This window comes from Hippoglossus stenolepis, chromosome 6 (genome assembly GCF_022539355.2).
Source record: "Hippoglossus stenolepis isolate QCI-W04-F060 chromosome 6, HSTE1.2, whole genome shotgun sequence".
Taxonomy (NCBI): Eukaryota; Metazoa; Chordata; class Actinopteri; order Pleuronectiformes; family Pleuronectidae; genus Hippoglossus; species Hippoglossus stenolepis.
The window spans coordinates 27,159,355-27,171,469 of NC_061488.1; the positions used below are offsets into that span (position 1 = coordinate 27,159,355).

The window sequence follows — 12,115 nt, forward strand, 5'->3', positions numbered from 1 at the left end:
CCAAGTGTCCGTAAGCCCCAATATTAAAATTTGACTCGAAACTGCGTCATTTACACCATATATCATGACAGCCCCTATAAACCCCCTATAAAAGTATACACACTACATGGGCACAGTGGAATATGAGGAGATAGATGGAAGGATCTTAATTGTGACCAGGGCTCTTTGTTAGGGACCATCTGCCCTTGTCAAACTAACTCCCCAAGGAGAGATGTCACGGTTTACAGTTACCTAAATCATGTCTACCTTCATGCGAACTATCAATCTCAATCTATGAATAAATTAAAGTATCATCGCAAACAGTATGAAGTAATGACTAAGAACAGCCTATTGTTGAGTGCCTTCCGTTGTACCTATTTATAGATCTCTCCCGCTCTGTCTGTCTCTGTCTCTCTCTTTATTACCCCTTGAATTTTGAGGGATGAGTCAAGAGCTTTTTTAGTACCACAGTCACCCACAGTCCAGATACAAGCATTTGTATTGTATCTGTGTGCAGCAGTACATTCAGTGGTGTGTCAGACTCAACAACAGATCAGCAGCCATGGATGATGTATATAAAGCAGCGGTGAGTACAGAATATTCCAAGTGTAATATGCTATATTATTTTTCTAGATTATGTAATTTCTAAAGCATACAATGATCACTAAGTCTTTGGATTGATGTTATCCTTGAATTTACTTCCTCGTAGTAGTTGCTGAAGATACAGAGGTCACATCCTTGGGGTCCTCCTAACCCCTCAAGGATTACATTCTACATCAAATCTTTTGAAAAAAACAACAACATTAGGATTCATTTTTATATTTTATTATTCTATTATAATTTTCTATAAATTATATTATTATTAGTGTAAGATAACTTTGAAATTGTGATGCAGAACACTTGCTAGAATACTATTGCTTGTGATTATTTGCAACAGTGACAAACTGGAACTTATTATATCTTTTAATATGTTTCTTATATTATAACATATATATATATACAAATAGCAATATTATAAAAAATAAGAAGAGAGATATATATATATCTCTCTTCTTATTTTTTTGTAAAAAAAAAATATATAATTAGCATGTCTGAAAGCCAAAAAACAAGTGTTTTTACAAGTTGAAGGGCTTGTATGACACTGAAACTATAGTTGTGAAAAGCCCAGTGACCACAGTAACAGGCTGCTTTATTAAGGTCACATTTCTGTGCCTGACAATAAGAACAAACAGTTCAGGGAGCAAAGAGAAGGGACAGCTGATGGCTATTAAAACAAATGGGTGACACCTGATACCAACCACTCCCATAGTAGTGTAACATTGCAGTCCCGCTGCGCTGAGAATAGTACAGAATTGAAGTGATCAGTGTAGTTGCTGAGTTGAAGTTGTAATTACTGTGAAGTGGTAAAACAATAACTGATATATACAATGTTCATCCTGATTCTTCTTTCTTTCAGGTTGAAAATTTGACAGAAGAACAAAAAAATGGTGAGGAAACTACTATTGCTATTTGATACTGTTTTGTATCTATATTTACCTATATCTGTCCAGTTGTACAAATTACAACATTATCAACAAGTATGACTTTAGTGTGGTCTCAAGAACAAGACAATGCTGAAGTTACCTTAAACAGCTTTAGTTAACACCAGCGGTATAGAAGCGTACACTCAACAGTTGCCATCTGGCATTCTCTTTCTCTCTATATAGGTCTCAACTAGTACTAGTTCTCTTCTTCTATAACAGTGCCACCTAGCTGTATGAAGGAGTAGACATTTAAATGATAGAATCCATTTCTCTCTGTAAAAGATTACACTCTCTGATCAAACAAGTGCTAGTAGGAAAGAGAAAGTCAGATTTAAATCGAATCTTATTACAGCAAGGCAAGACTGTAATTGGCTTAACTAATTAAATAGAAAAGGACACTCTCTTTTGCTGCTATTAGCATAACCAGAGCAATGAAAGAAAATAGCTTTACATAAGACACATTAAACATATAACAATGCACATAAAGGCAAAAATTAGCAATTTCTTCACTTTCAAAAGTGTCAAGTGCATTACCATCAATATTTCAAACTGTATTAACCATTTTAACAGTAACAACAACTACAGTGCAACTATCTCAGCTTCTTATAACATGGTAGAAGTTATGGCTGCAGAAGTTATGGTTCAGGTTGCAGAGGGAAGATGAGCAAGGTGGGAGGTGCTCCAGTCTTTCAAAAGCTCAGTAAGAAAGTATTTGGGCCTACTTTCTTTCTCCCAGTTTCTGGGGAGTGAATCTGGGGTGTGCTTGTGCACATGCACTGAGGAAGACTTTTGAAATAAGAATGCATTTTTTTGTTAAAAAGGAGTACATAGGGTGACGTAAAAGTTGTAGCATGTGGTGTTACATGGTACATGGTACCTGGAGTCAGTTTATTACAGTCTCTTTCGAAGGATGTGACTGTTGGATTGCAGATTGAATACAGAGGACACGATGGAACCTATTAATTAGCAGCTGGGTGGTTAACTGCTGTTCTCCTATGAGTTATCCCTCAGTCATGCAGGAGACAAAACGTTAAGACGACATTGTTCTCTGGGCTACTATGACGACTAAAGACAGCAGCAAGGAAGTGTGTAGTCCTCAGTGGTGGTAGTATGTTAAAAGGCAAGCTCAGACTATTTCAAATTGTAGTCTGTCAGTGTGATGGCCTGCAGGAGGGAACGGCGTCAAAGGGTCCAACAATGTACATGCCAAGTTTTCTTCCATGACTCATCAGGCATTGAGACAAGTTGCAGCGGTGCATGGTGAGTATGGGCTGTTTAGTTGAAAGACTAGCAGAGTACAGATATAACAATACAAGACTGTACTTGTGAATCAATTTTTGGCCACCAGTAGAGGTCTCACAGGCGCAGTGTTGTGCAAACAATCCCTTGGTGACTTGTGGGCCTGTGTTACCAGGTTGTCTCTTGAGGGTACTGACAGAAGGCACAGGTGTGTGGCCATATAGTTCTGGGACCCTGGTCAGTAAACATCATTATCGAAACAGAGTACTCATGCACACGAGTGGGAAATATGCCTTCTTGCCCGACAGATCCCTTTTATGCTTGATAGTATTGTCAGTGCCTGGTGGTCTGTGCGGAGAGTAAAGCATCACCCCAAAGGTATGACTTCCACTTGTATGCATCCCACACACAGGCAAGTGCCCTTTTTTGCGACCGTGGAATATTTCTGTTCCGTTTCAGTCAATGTGCAGGAAGCAAAAGCCACAGGTTTCTCTGTGCCATCAGGCTTTACTTGTACAAAGACAGCACACAGTCGTCTCTATGGTTACTATGGTGGATCTATGGTCACTTTGTGACATCCACAAATCTATAGTTTGCGGATGCTGCAATTGTCCCTGAGTTTAATAATGTCTAAAGTTTTGCATCATATTAATAAATTTGCAGTTAAGACATCAACTTTCCTCACATTCTGATGGTACGAATGAATACTATTTACTCGCCTCCACCTTTAAATCTGACCCCTAATTATTTCAGGCACTGTCCTCTCTGTCACACTCACTGTGTTTATTGCAGCTGCAAAAGGTTGCTTTGGTTTAATCAGTTATACCACTGCTGTGGCTTCAAATTAATATATTCCTCACATACATCTCACACACGATGGGTAGCTGTGGCCGAGGAGGTAGAGCGGTTTATTCCAAGTCTTCCCTGTTCTTGGGCAACTTACTGAATCCCAAATTGCCCCTGATGGCTGTTCTAGGGGTGAAGGGTGATAGGTGATGAAAAAAGTACTATACATAGATGCACTGTATGAATGTGTGTGTGAATGGGTGAGTGGCAAAACTGTAAAGACCATATTCACCGATCATCATTTTCATCATTTTCACCCAAAAAAAAACTATTAACAGGGGAAAAAAACATAAAAATATCTTAAAGAGTCACATGTGAGGGATCCCTCTCTCAGGATGGACAGAAGTGTATTTGAACACATCAACATAATTACAATATTTATGACATTGATTAATAGAAAGTTTTTTACATATTGACAGGTGTGTCATTGTTTAATGTATTTACACATAAGAAAATGTCTGATAGAAAGGAAGGTAGCAGCAATGACAATTGAAATGGAGGAGTTATTGCCAGTAATGGCAGATGTTAGTAGGCATATTGTAAATCAAGCAGTCTTGTTGTAATCATAGTCCATGGTCAGCCGCAACCATGACCATGATCACCATCTACGATCCACCATCATGATCCATAATGTGGCCGCAGCAGCGATCCTTGATCTGCAAACAAAATGCAGTGTCAATAAAGCTGATTCGCCATTCAAAAAACAATAGGCCTCATTCACCAACCGTTCTCAAGAAGAAGTTGCGTCTTCCTAACTATTTTAGGAAGGATTTAACATTCACCAATTTTTTTCTTATCTAGGATTTGTACTTCTGTAAGAAAATTATCTACAAACACTGAGGAGCATTCTCACGCACACTTGACTACCGACTGTGTAAAATGATCACTGTGTTTTTTAAGATTCAAATTACCATAATGTTTTAATGGAGCGACGCCTGCAAGCTAGTTCAGGCAGCCAACTCGAGCTGCGCTGCTCCAATCATGTGACATACCTCATGTGATATACCTCACTCTCCACAACCATCTATAATACACACCCACCTTATCAGGTGGTCTATTTAAGCAGAGAGAAATTTCCCATCATCCCCTTTGCTCGCACTGCTGCTGCATTATTGCTACCAGTTGCTTCAGCCCCTCCACCACCCCAGCATCCACCTGTAGGCTCCGACGGGGGGTTACAATTATTTGCTCATCACTCCCATCATTCCTGTGTAATCATATGGGGGAGTGATTAAGTTGGAGCCTAAGCACCAAACACTAAACCTGTTCAACTGTTGCAATAAATGTTTGAATGTGAGTTGTCTGACTGAACTATTTTCATGCCATTGCGCATGCCATTATGCTTTCACTATTGTGCGCATGTACACTTTTAGCATGACTCCTACACACCCTTTTATAAATGAGGCCCCTAGTGCCTGCAGAGGCTGGCATGTTCACTAAACTTATTAACATGTTCATGAGATCAGTTTAAGACAACCTTTGCCTTGTGACACAAGGCAATATTATTCTGGAAGTAATCAATAGAAGATGGAAAACTGTGGCCATGAAATAATGCACATGATAAGCGACAGTACTCAGCAACAAATCGTTAGGCTGACCTCTGAAGTACTGATCACTTGATGTTTTTTTGTGTTTTGCCCCATTCTGAAATAAAGTTTAAAGTGGGACAACTGATATCCTATGTAGGTCCATGGAGCTTTGATCAGATTAAATAGCACAAAGTCCTTCTGATGTTTCTTCCTTTCAATCAAACTCAAAAAAGTCACATAATTAGAACCAGGAACAGGAACAGGAAATGACGTTCAACAGTTGTCACAAACTTAGGTTCTGTTGTTTTGTTTTCTAAAATGTAGTATTCTCTGAAATGTCATGTTTTCTGAAATGTTGCTCTGCTTAGAATCTCGAGGCCATTATTTAGACCAGCACGTTTGCCATCAACAATCATGCCACAGTTATTGAGCTCACACTTTTAATTGTTGTGATGTTTGATGAGAGCTGATGCACCCAACAACATATGTACCTGTTGCACTGCTAATGAATGATTGGCTGATTGGATAACTGCATGTAAAAGCAGGATCCTGTTCTACAAAGCAAGTTCAACACACCCGGAATATATTTCTGTTTTCTGGCTTCACTGAACCAACATTCCCTGTCCAGGATAGCCTGTAACATGAAGCTCGTGATTAATTGTCTCAGTTACCTCTGGGTCGGCTTTTACAGCTACAGCTTTTTCTGTGGAAAAGGCCAAGTCGTAAATTACCTGCTGTTAAATTTGGTTATAGTAACAGCCAAAAGTGACATTGAAGCCATACAGAGAAATGTTAATAACATGATCAAATAACTACAAGAGAAAAGAACCACTAAAATGATTTTGTTTGATGTGTAAAGTTGGCTCAAAGTTATAGTGTACCTAAGCAATGGAATTTTTGTAAAAGTGTAATATTGAGTGAGTATTTTTGTCTGATGATGAGCAAACTATTATGAATGAACGTGAAAGTAACATAATGTGTTCATTTTATAATCATTGTAAATATTTGAAAGAGTGCTGATAATGTTTTTGATAAAAGACATCAGAGGGTTTTGTATTCATTTCTCTTTATCGTCACACACTCTTCTTTTGGTATTCTGTATTCCGAGCTGCAGTGATGGAATAAGACAGTAAAAGCATTATCACTGTCAGAGATCCTGTGGGGGAATCAAATAATCTTGTGTGTGATAAATTCACCCTTCTCACATTAGAACCTCTGTTTTGAGGGCACACATGAAAATCATGGAAAAGCAAAATGATTCCATTCATTTAAATATCTGCTGATCTTTATCAGTTCTCACTTTGCCACTTGTCACCTCAATCTCATTCGTCCCAAATCATGTAGGAATGATGACTCTGGTTTTCTAGTAATCTAACTGGACAGTATTGTCATGAGTTGAATCTGAAGTTACTTCAAGAACCGCACATCCTGCTCCTTAGTACACGCCTCAGGTGTAAAGATGTTCCTAATAAAGGCATCAGTGAATGTATGATTTGAAATTAAACTCTGGGTTTAGATACTTCTGTTCAATGGGCTTCTAAAGCCTGTTTCTTTTTAGAGATGTAACCTTTTGTACATGTTTGTTGTTATTAGTAAATATCTCCTTGTCAGAGAGTAACACTTGCTGTGTCTCTCCCAGAGTTCAAGGCTGCATTTGACATCTTCATCCAGGATGCAGAGGATGGCTGCATTAGCACCAAAGAGTTGGGGAAGGTGATGAGAATGTTGGGACAGAACCCCACTCCTGAAGAATTACAGGAGATGATTGACGAGGTGGATGAGGATGGTATGTCATCATCTCTCAATGTGTCACATCACAGCACAAAAGACATCAGAAGCTTTTTTTTTTCATGAATTGGAATAAATTGATTTACCACATGAAGGCGGAAAACTGGACCTTAAGAGATTAAATCCCTAAACATACAATATTGAGATATTCAGTCTTAATAATATCATATCATGTATATTCACAGGCAGTGGCACAGTTGATTTTGATGAGTTCTTGGTTATGATGGTCCGCTGCATGAAGGAGGAGAGCAAAGGAAAATCAGAGGAGGAGTTGGCTGAACTTTTCCGCATGTTTGACAAGTAGGTTTCTCTTCATTGTCTGTTCGCACCATGCAGAGCCTTCATAAAATTCATAGGAATTCTACTATATAAAAGAAATCTGTGCTGACGCCCATTAGTAGATTTACAGATGATGTTTGAAATATAACTAAAGTCAAACAGAACTGTCTTGTTGACTTCAGGTAACAACCCAAACTTCACGGGATCAGGTTGTTACCATGTTAGAAATAAATTATATTGTTCACACTGTACACAGGGCTAACAGGGTTCAACTCAGCAAACATTCCAAATGAGTATTAGCTGATTCCTTTATTTTTTGTTGAGGAATGGAGATGGCTACATAGACTTAGAGGAGCTGAAGGCCATGCTGGAGTCTACTGGAGAAACCATCACGGAAGACGATATTGAGGAGCTGATGAAGGATGGAGACAAAAACAATGATGGCAAAATTGATTATGACGGTACGTTAACCAGCACATTAGTGGCATAACTGTCAGTGTCACCATCTGTCTTACAAACAATGCTCATATGCATGTACTTTATTCATATATACAAATGTTATTTTTTTTTATTGACTTTGTGGGTCATTGTTCCCTCATTGTTCTCTCTGACAGAATTTCTGGAGTTCATGAAAGGTGTGGAATAAAGGATTAATCCGGAATCCTTACACTGCAGCATGTTCACTTTTTGACATCACCATCTCAGGCAATTTTCAGAAGACAAGCTTTAGTCTTCTTATAAACAATACAAACCACACACCTGTCCACATCAGTACACAACTATCATATCTACTGAGTCAAACAACTCCAAGGCCCTGAAGGTTTGTCTTGCACTGATATAAAGGCTATTTTCAATTAAAAGATGTTCACATTTGTGTATTTTTTCTGTCATAATAACCGAACCCCAATGTGTTCATAAAATGTCAATCTTGAGAAAAATAACTAAATATACTAATAACACAATTATGGGATTTTAATGTTGGAGATTTTAGATCTAAAAAACCTGAACTCCTTTAAAGCTGATGCCAAATTAGGTGACTTCAATAAAGGGTTGGTTTTAAATGTGTACTTGCTAGAGATGCACGGATTGACTCTGACGACATCCACACGTATGCTTGACTCATACACCAATCACCCACCCATGGGAACGGGATAAATAAAACAGGGCCACAAGACATGAATCGGTTCTTTACTAACAAGTCCTGTTGAATTGAACTGAAGAAGCCTCTTGGATGAAACGTTTCTCTTAATCACATAATGTAGCCTGTTTAGTTTGACACACTTTAAGCACTAACTCTGAAGCCACACTGTTGTGGAAACATTTGCAATTAATAGTCAGTAAAAACATTGATGCATCTGGAAACAGTGAGAGATTGAGATGTGTGTGTTAGTGGCGGGGATTGACTTAACCAACCAGACATAAAACCAGATGGTTTTGGTTATAAAAAGTTGTTTATTTTGTTATAATACTTGGTTTCAGGATTGTATTCACAACACAGGTAGTGAACTAACAGAAAAACTAACTGATGGGTGCTATTTCAAATCAAAGAAACAAATATTACAAAAAGAGGACTCTTAACCAGAGCTGCACAAACAACCTACAATACAAACCAAAACGAAAATAAATCCTCACATCTAAGACAACTGAGAACCAAATGCGCACAGACATGCTCCCTGCGCACTGGACATAATTTAACTGCATTTAAAAGCATTATTTAAATACGGATCATTTACCATTTACATAAATGATGTATGATGCCTACCTGAACCTATCCGCAATAATAACAAATGTTAATATCAATCAATCAATCAAATTTTATTTGTATAGCCCATATTCACAAATCACAATTTGTCTCATAGGGCTTTAACAAGGTGTGACATCCTCTGCCCTTAACCCTCAACAAGAGTAAGGAAAAACTACTAAAAAAACCTTTTAACAGGGTAAAAAGAACGTAGAAACCTCAGAGAGAGCCACATGTGAGGGATCCCTCTCCCAGGACGGACAGAAGTGCAATAGATGTCACGTGTAAAGGAGAACATCAGAAAGATAAAGGTATTAGCAGCATTGATAAGGGTAAACATTTTGAAGCATAACTTAAGGTCAATGAATTGATGGATTATTGTCATTAATGGTCGAGTATCTGAGGAAAAATACTATATATCAAGCAGTCTTGTTGCAATCATAGTCTATGGTCAGCTGCCACCACGATCATGATCCACCATCAAGATCGGATGCCACCATAGTCCACAATCATTGTCCACTGCCGCCATTAGGATCCATCATCAGCTGCCACCTCAATCGTGGTCCACCACCATTATCAGATGCCAACACGATAAGAGATCCGCCATTATTATCACGATCAGCCAGCACAATACAAAATCCACCATTACGATCTCTGATACGCGATCCACCATCATAATACACAATGTGGCCGCAGCCGCGGCCCTGGATCTGTGGACGATAAGGCAAAGGGACTCCGGGGAAGAAGTCAAGTCAGTAACATGTATTGATGAGATATTCATTTCTTTGATGTGATAAAGAGGGAGAAGAGGAAGGAAAAGCTGGGAAGAGAAGCTCAGAGTGTCAATCAGTTTAAAACAGACAGGTAAAGATTGTATAACACATTTACTCCTGTCTGACAACTGCAGACGATATTCTACATCTCTTTAGTTTATCTTTTATTACTTCAGGAAGTACCTAAATGCATATTTCCCACTTTGAGAGAACTTAAATGACTTTCCCAGATTACCCAAAGCATGGTGTCCCACATTATCAATCATATTTGATAAAGTTGGACAGCTAAAAAATATGTAAAAAACAACAACAAACTAAAACACATTTTGAACAACTCATTGCATATTTGGTTGCTTTAATGCATCATAAACATAATTTGATAACAATTAGGAACATAGTCTTATTTATGACAGATTTATATCCTTAACATTAATCTTGTCAGAATCTCATGTCATTGACCTTGTCATGCAATTCCAAAGGGGAGCTTCTGATTAACACTTTCCCTGCCCCTTTTACCTCCATGAAGTTATGTGATTTCAGTCACATGATATCCATACTAGTAAAAGTCCTGTTGACTAGATTTGGTTATTTGCTGTTAGAAAAGGAAATAAACTGAATGGATTTAGGTGTCCCACATTACCCAATGTCCCAGATTACCCGAATTCTCGCAAATTATGAGAACTAATTCTCCATGGCTTCGCGGTTTTCACAGAGGGAGAAACACAAGAAAGTCACATGAGAGACAGAAAAGGTAATTGGTTGGTCTCTCCTGTGTTTTCTCCCTTCAATGGCTGCTCTCCTGCTGCCTTTTAAACCTGAGGAGTAATCAGCTAACAGCCATCAGCTGATTACTCCCCTGGTGCAGGGGGGATTGTCTCTGAACCACCTTTACAATTCCATAACATTGTTTGCCAACTGCCATGAAACATCAAAAAGAAGAAGAGCTTCAGAAAACAGCTTGGGAGAGTTCCAGAAGAGTTTTGTGTTGAGAAAAGTTGGATCGAAAACCAATTTTGATACTTTGGCTTTGAATACGATTCATTTTTTTGTTGGTATTTTTATACAAAGCTTTGAAGAAAATAGTTCAGACGAAGGTTATATAGTTGTTCACAGAAGGATTGTGAGGGAGGAATTCAAAATAATCCTTGAATTCAGAAAGGAAGACGAACTTAGTCAATAGCGTTGTCTTGGGAATTGAAAAAGAGGCTAGGAGAGGTGTAAATGGCTAAGGCAGCCATTCCCAAACTTAAGAATGGGGTGGCCCAATTTGAAAACTGAAAAATTTGTGCGGCCCACCCACACCTTTAATCACAACTATATGATCCACACACAGGACTAGAATCAACTATTACCATACATATTGTAAGCTATTTTATTTAGTGGCTTTATTATGGAAGGTTGGTGTGTAGTTCCTGTTATAAGCAGGGTGTTGGTTGGGACTCTTGTTTTGAAGGGGTTCTAACAGAAGTGGGTTCTGTCGGGGAGAGAGGTTTTGGAAGAGTGAAGGAAAATAAACGGGTGTGTTGTCCCGATTCAATAACCATCTGTCGTGTCCTTTTTCGGCTGATGCCTGACAGTATAAGAGAACAAAATGCTCGACTACAATATTATTCATTTTATAGCAAAAATAATTGTATATGAACGCAGGCATGTGCAGTGCAAATCCAATAACATCCACATTTAAGCGTAACAATTTGCAAAGCAACCAATGTAAAAAAACGTAACCAAATTTACTTAAGGCGTTTAAGGCCCCCCCCCCCAACAAAAAAAAACCTGCTCGCTATCACATGTCCATAAACTGACATTAACACTGGAATTCCTCTAGTCTGACACCTCAAGCAGTTTATCTCGATATACTTGATATTGAATCACATATCGTGTAAAGTGACATCGTGTCACCTGTAACTCCCCCGATGAGAGGGGAGGTGTTGCCGCGTAGCTGGCTCCGATGCTCTCTCAGCGTATTTTTAAAAGGTGCCCGAGGCTTGGATAAATATTGTCCATGTTTAGTTTCTAAATGGCAGCGGCGCACTTGGTCCCAGGGTCTTGTTAGCTAGCATCTCAGCGCACACACAGGCTTGGGGGTTGTCCTCTGGGCCTGCGACAGGTCCTCACTTGAGTCCTTTCTGCGAGTCCTCTTTTTAGTTTTGAATGATTCAGTTTGACTTCCTGATTCCCCTTCGTCATCAGCAGCTTTCCTCTGCTCCATCTTTCTCGACCCAGCTCACAACAAAGTTCTCCCTCACCTATGATTCCCCCGCTAATAATGCGTTCAAGTGTTAATGTGACAGTCAGCAAATACAACGACACCTGCTATATAGGTCAGATAAAATAAGAACAACGTGGAATTTATATATCATGTCTTTGTTTCATTACCTGTGATGATTACTTTTTTTTTTTTTTAATCAATCATACATT

At 38.7% G+C, this 12,115-nt stretch overlaps 1 protein-coding gene across 1 annotated transcript; it reads left to right on the forward strand.

Annotated features, from left to right (window-relative positions):
* Positions 1–410: 410 nt before the first annotated feature.
* LOC118111059 (troponin C, slow skeletal and cardiac muscles) lies at positions 411–8,057 on the forward strand. Its single transcript, XM_035159347.1, has 6 exons — positions 411–565; positions 1,436–1,466; positions 6,756–6,902; positions 7,090–7,204; positions 7,508–7,644; positions 7,798–8,057. The coding sequence occupies exons 1-6, from the start codon at positions 542–544 to the stop codon at positions 7,827–7,829; spliced, it is 486 nt and encodes a 161-aa protein (XP_035015238.1). The 5' UTR covers positions 411–541; the 3' UTR covers positions 7,830–8,057.
* The last annotated feature ends 4,058 nt before the right edge of the window (positions 8,058–12,115 follow it).

What these genes read in the sequence shown, in the direction of transcription:
- LOC118111059 (XM_035159347.1), top strand. Translation starts at nt 542, where the DNA reads ATGGATGATGTATATAAAGCAGCG. An exon ending in GACAGAAGAACAAAAAAATG is followed by an intron (nt 1,467 to 6,755) that starts GTGAGGAAACTA and finishes TGTCTCTCCCAG; the next exon opens with AGTTCAAGGCTGCATTTGAC. An exon ending in CTTTTCCGCATGTTTGACAA is followed by an intron (nt 7,205 to 7,507) that starts GTAGGTTTCTCT and finishes TTTTTTGTTGAG; the next exon opens with GAATGGAGATGGCTACATAG.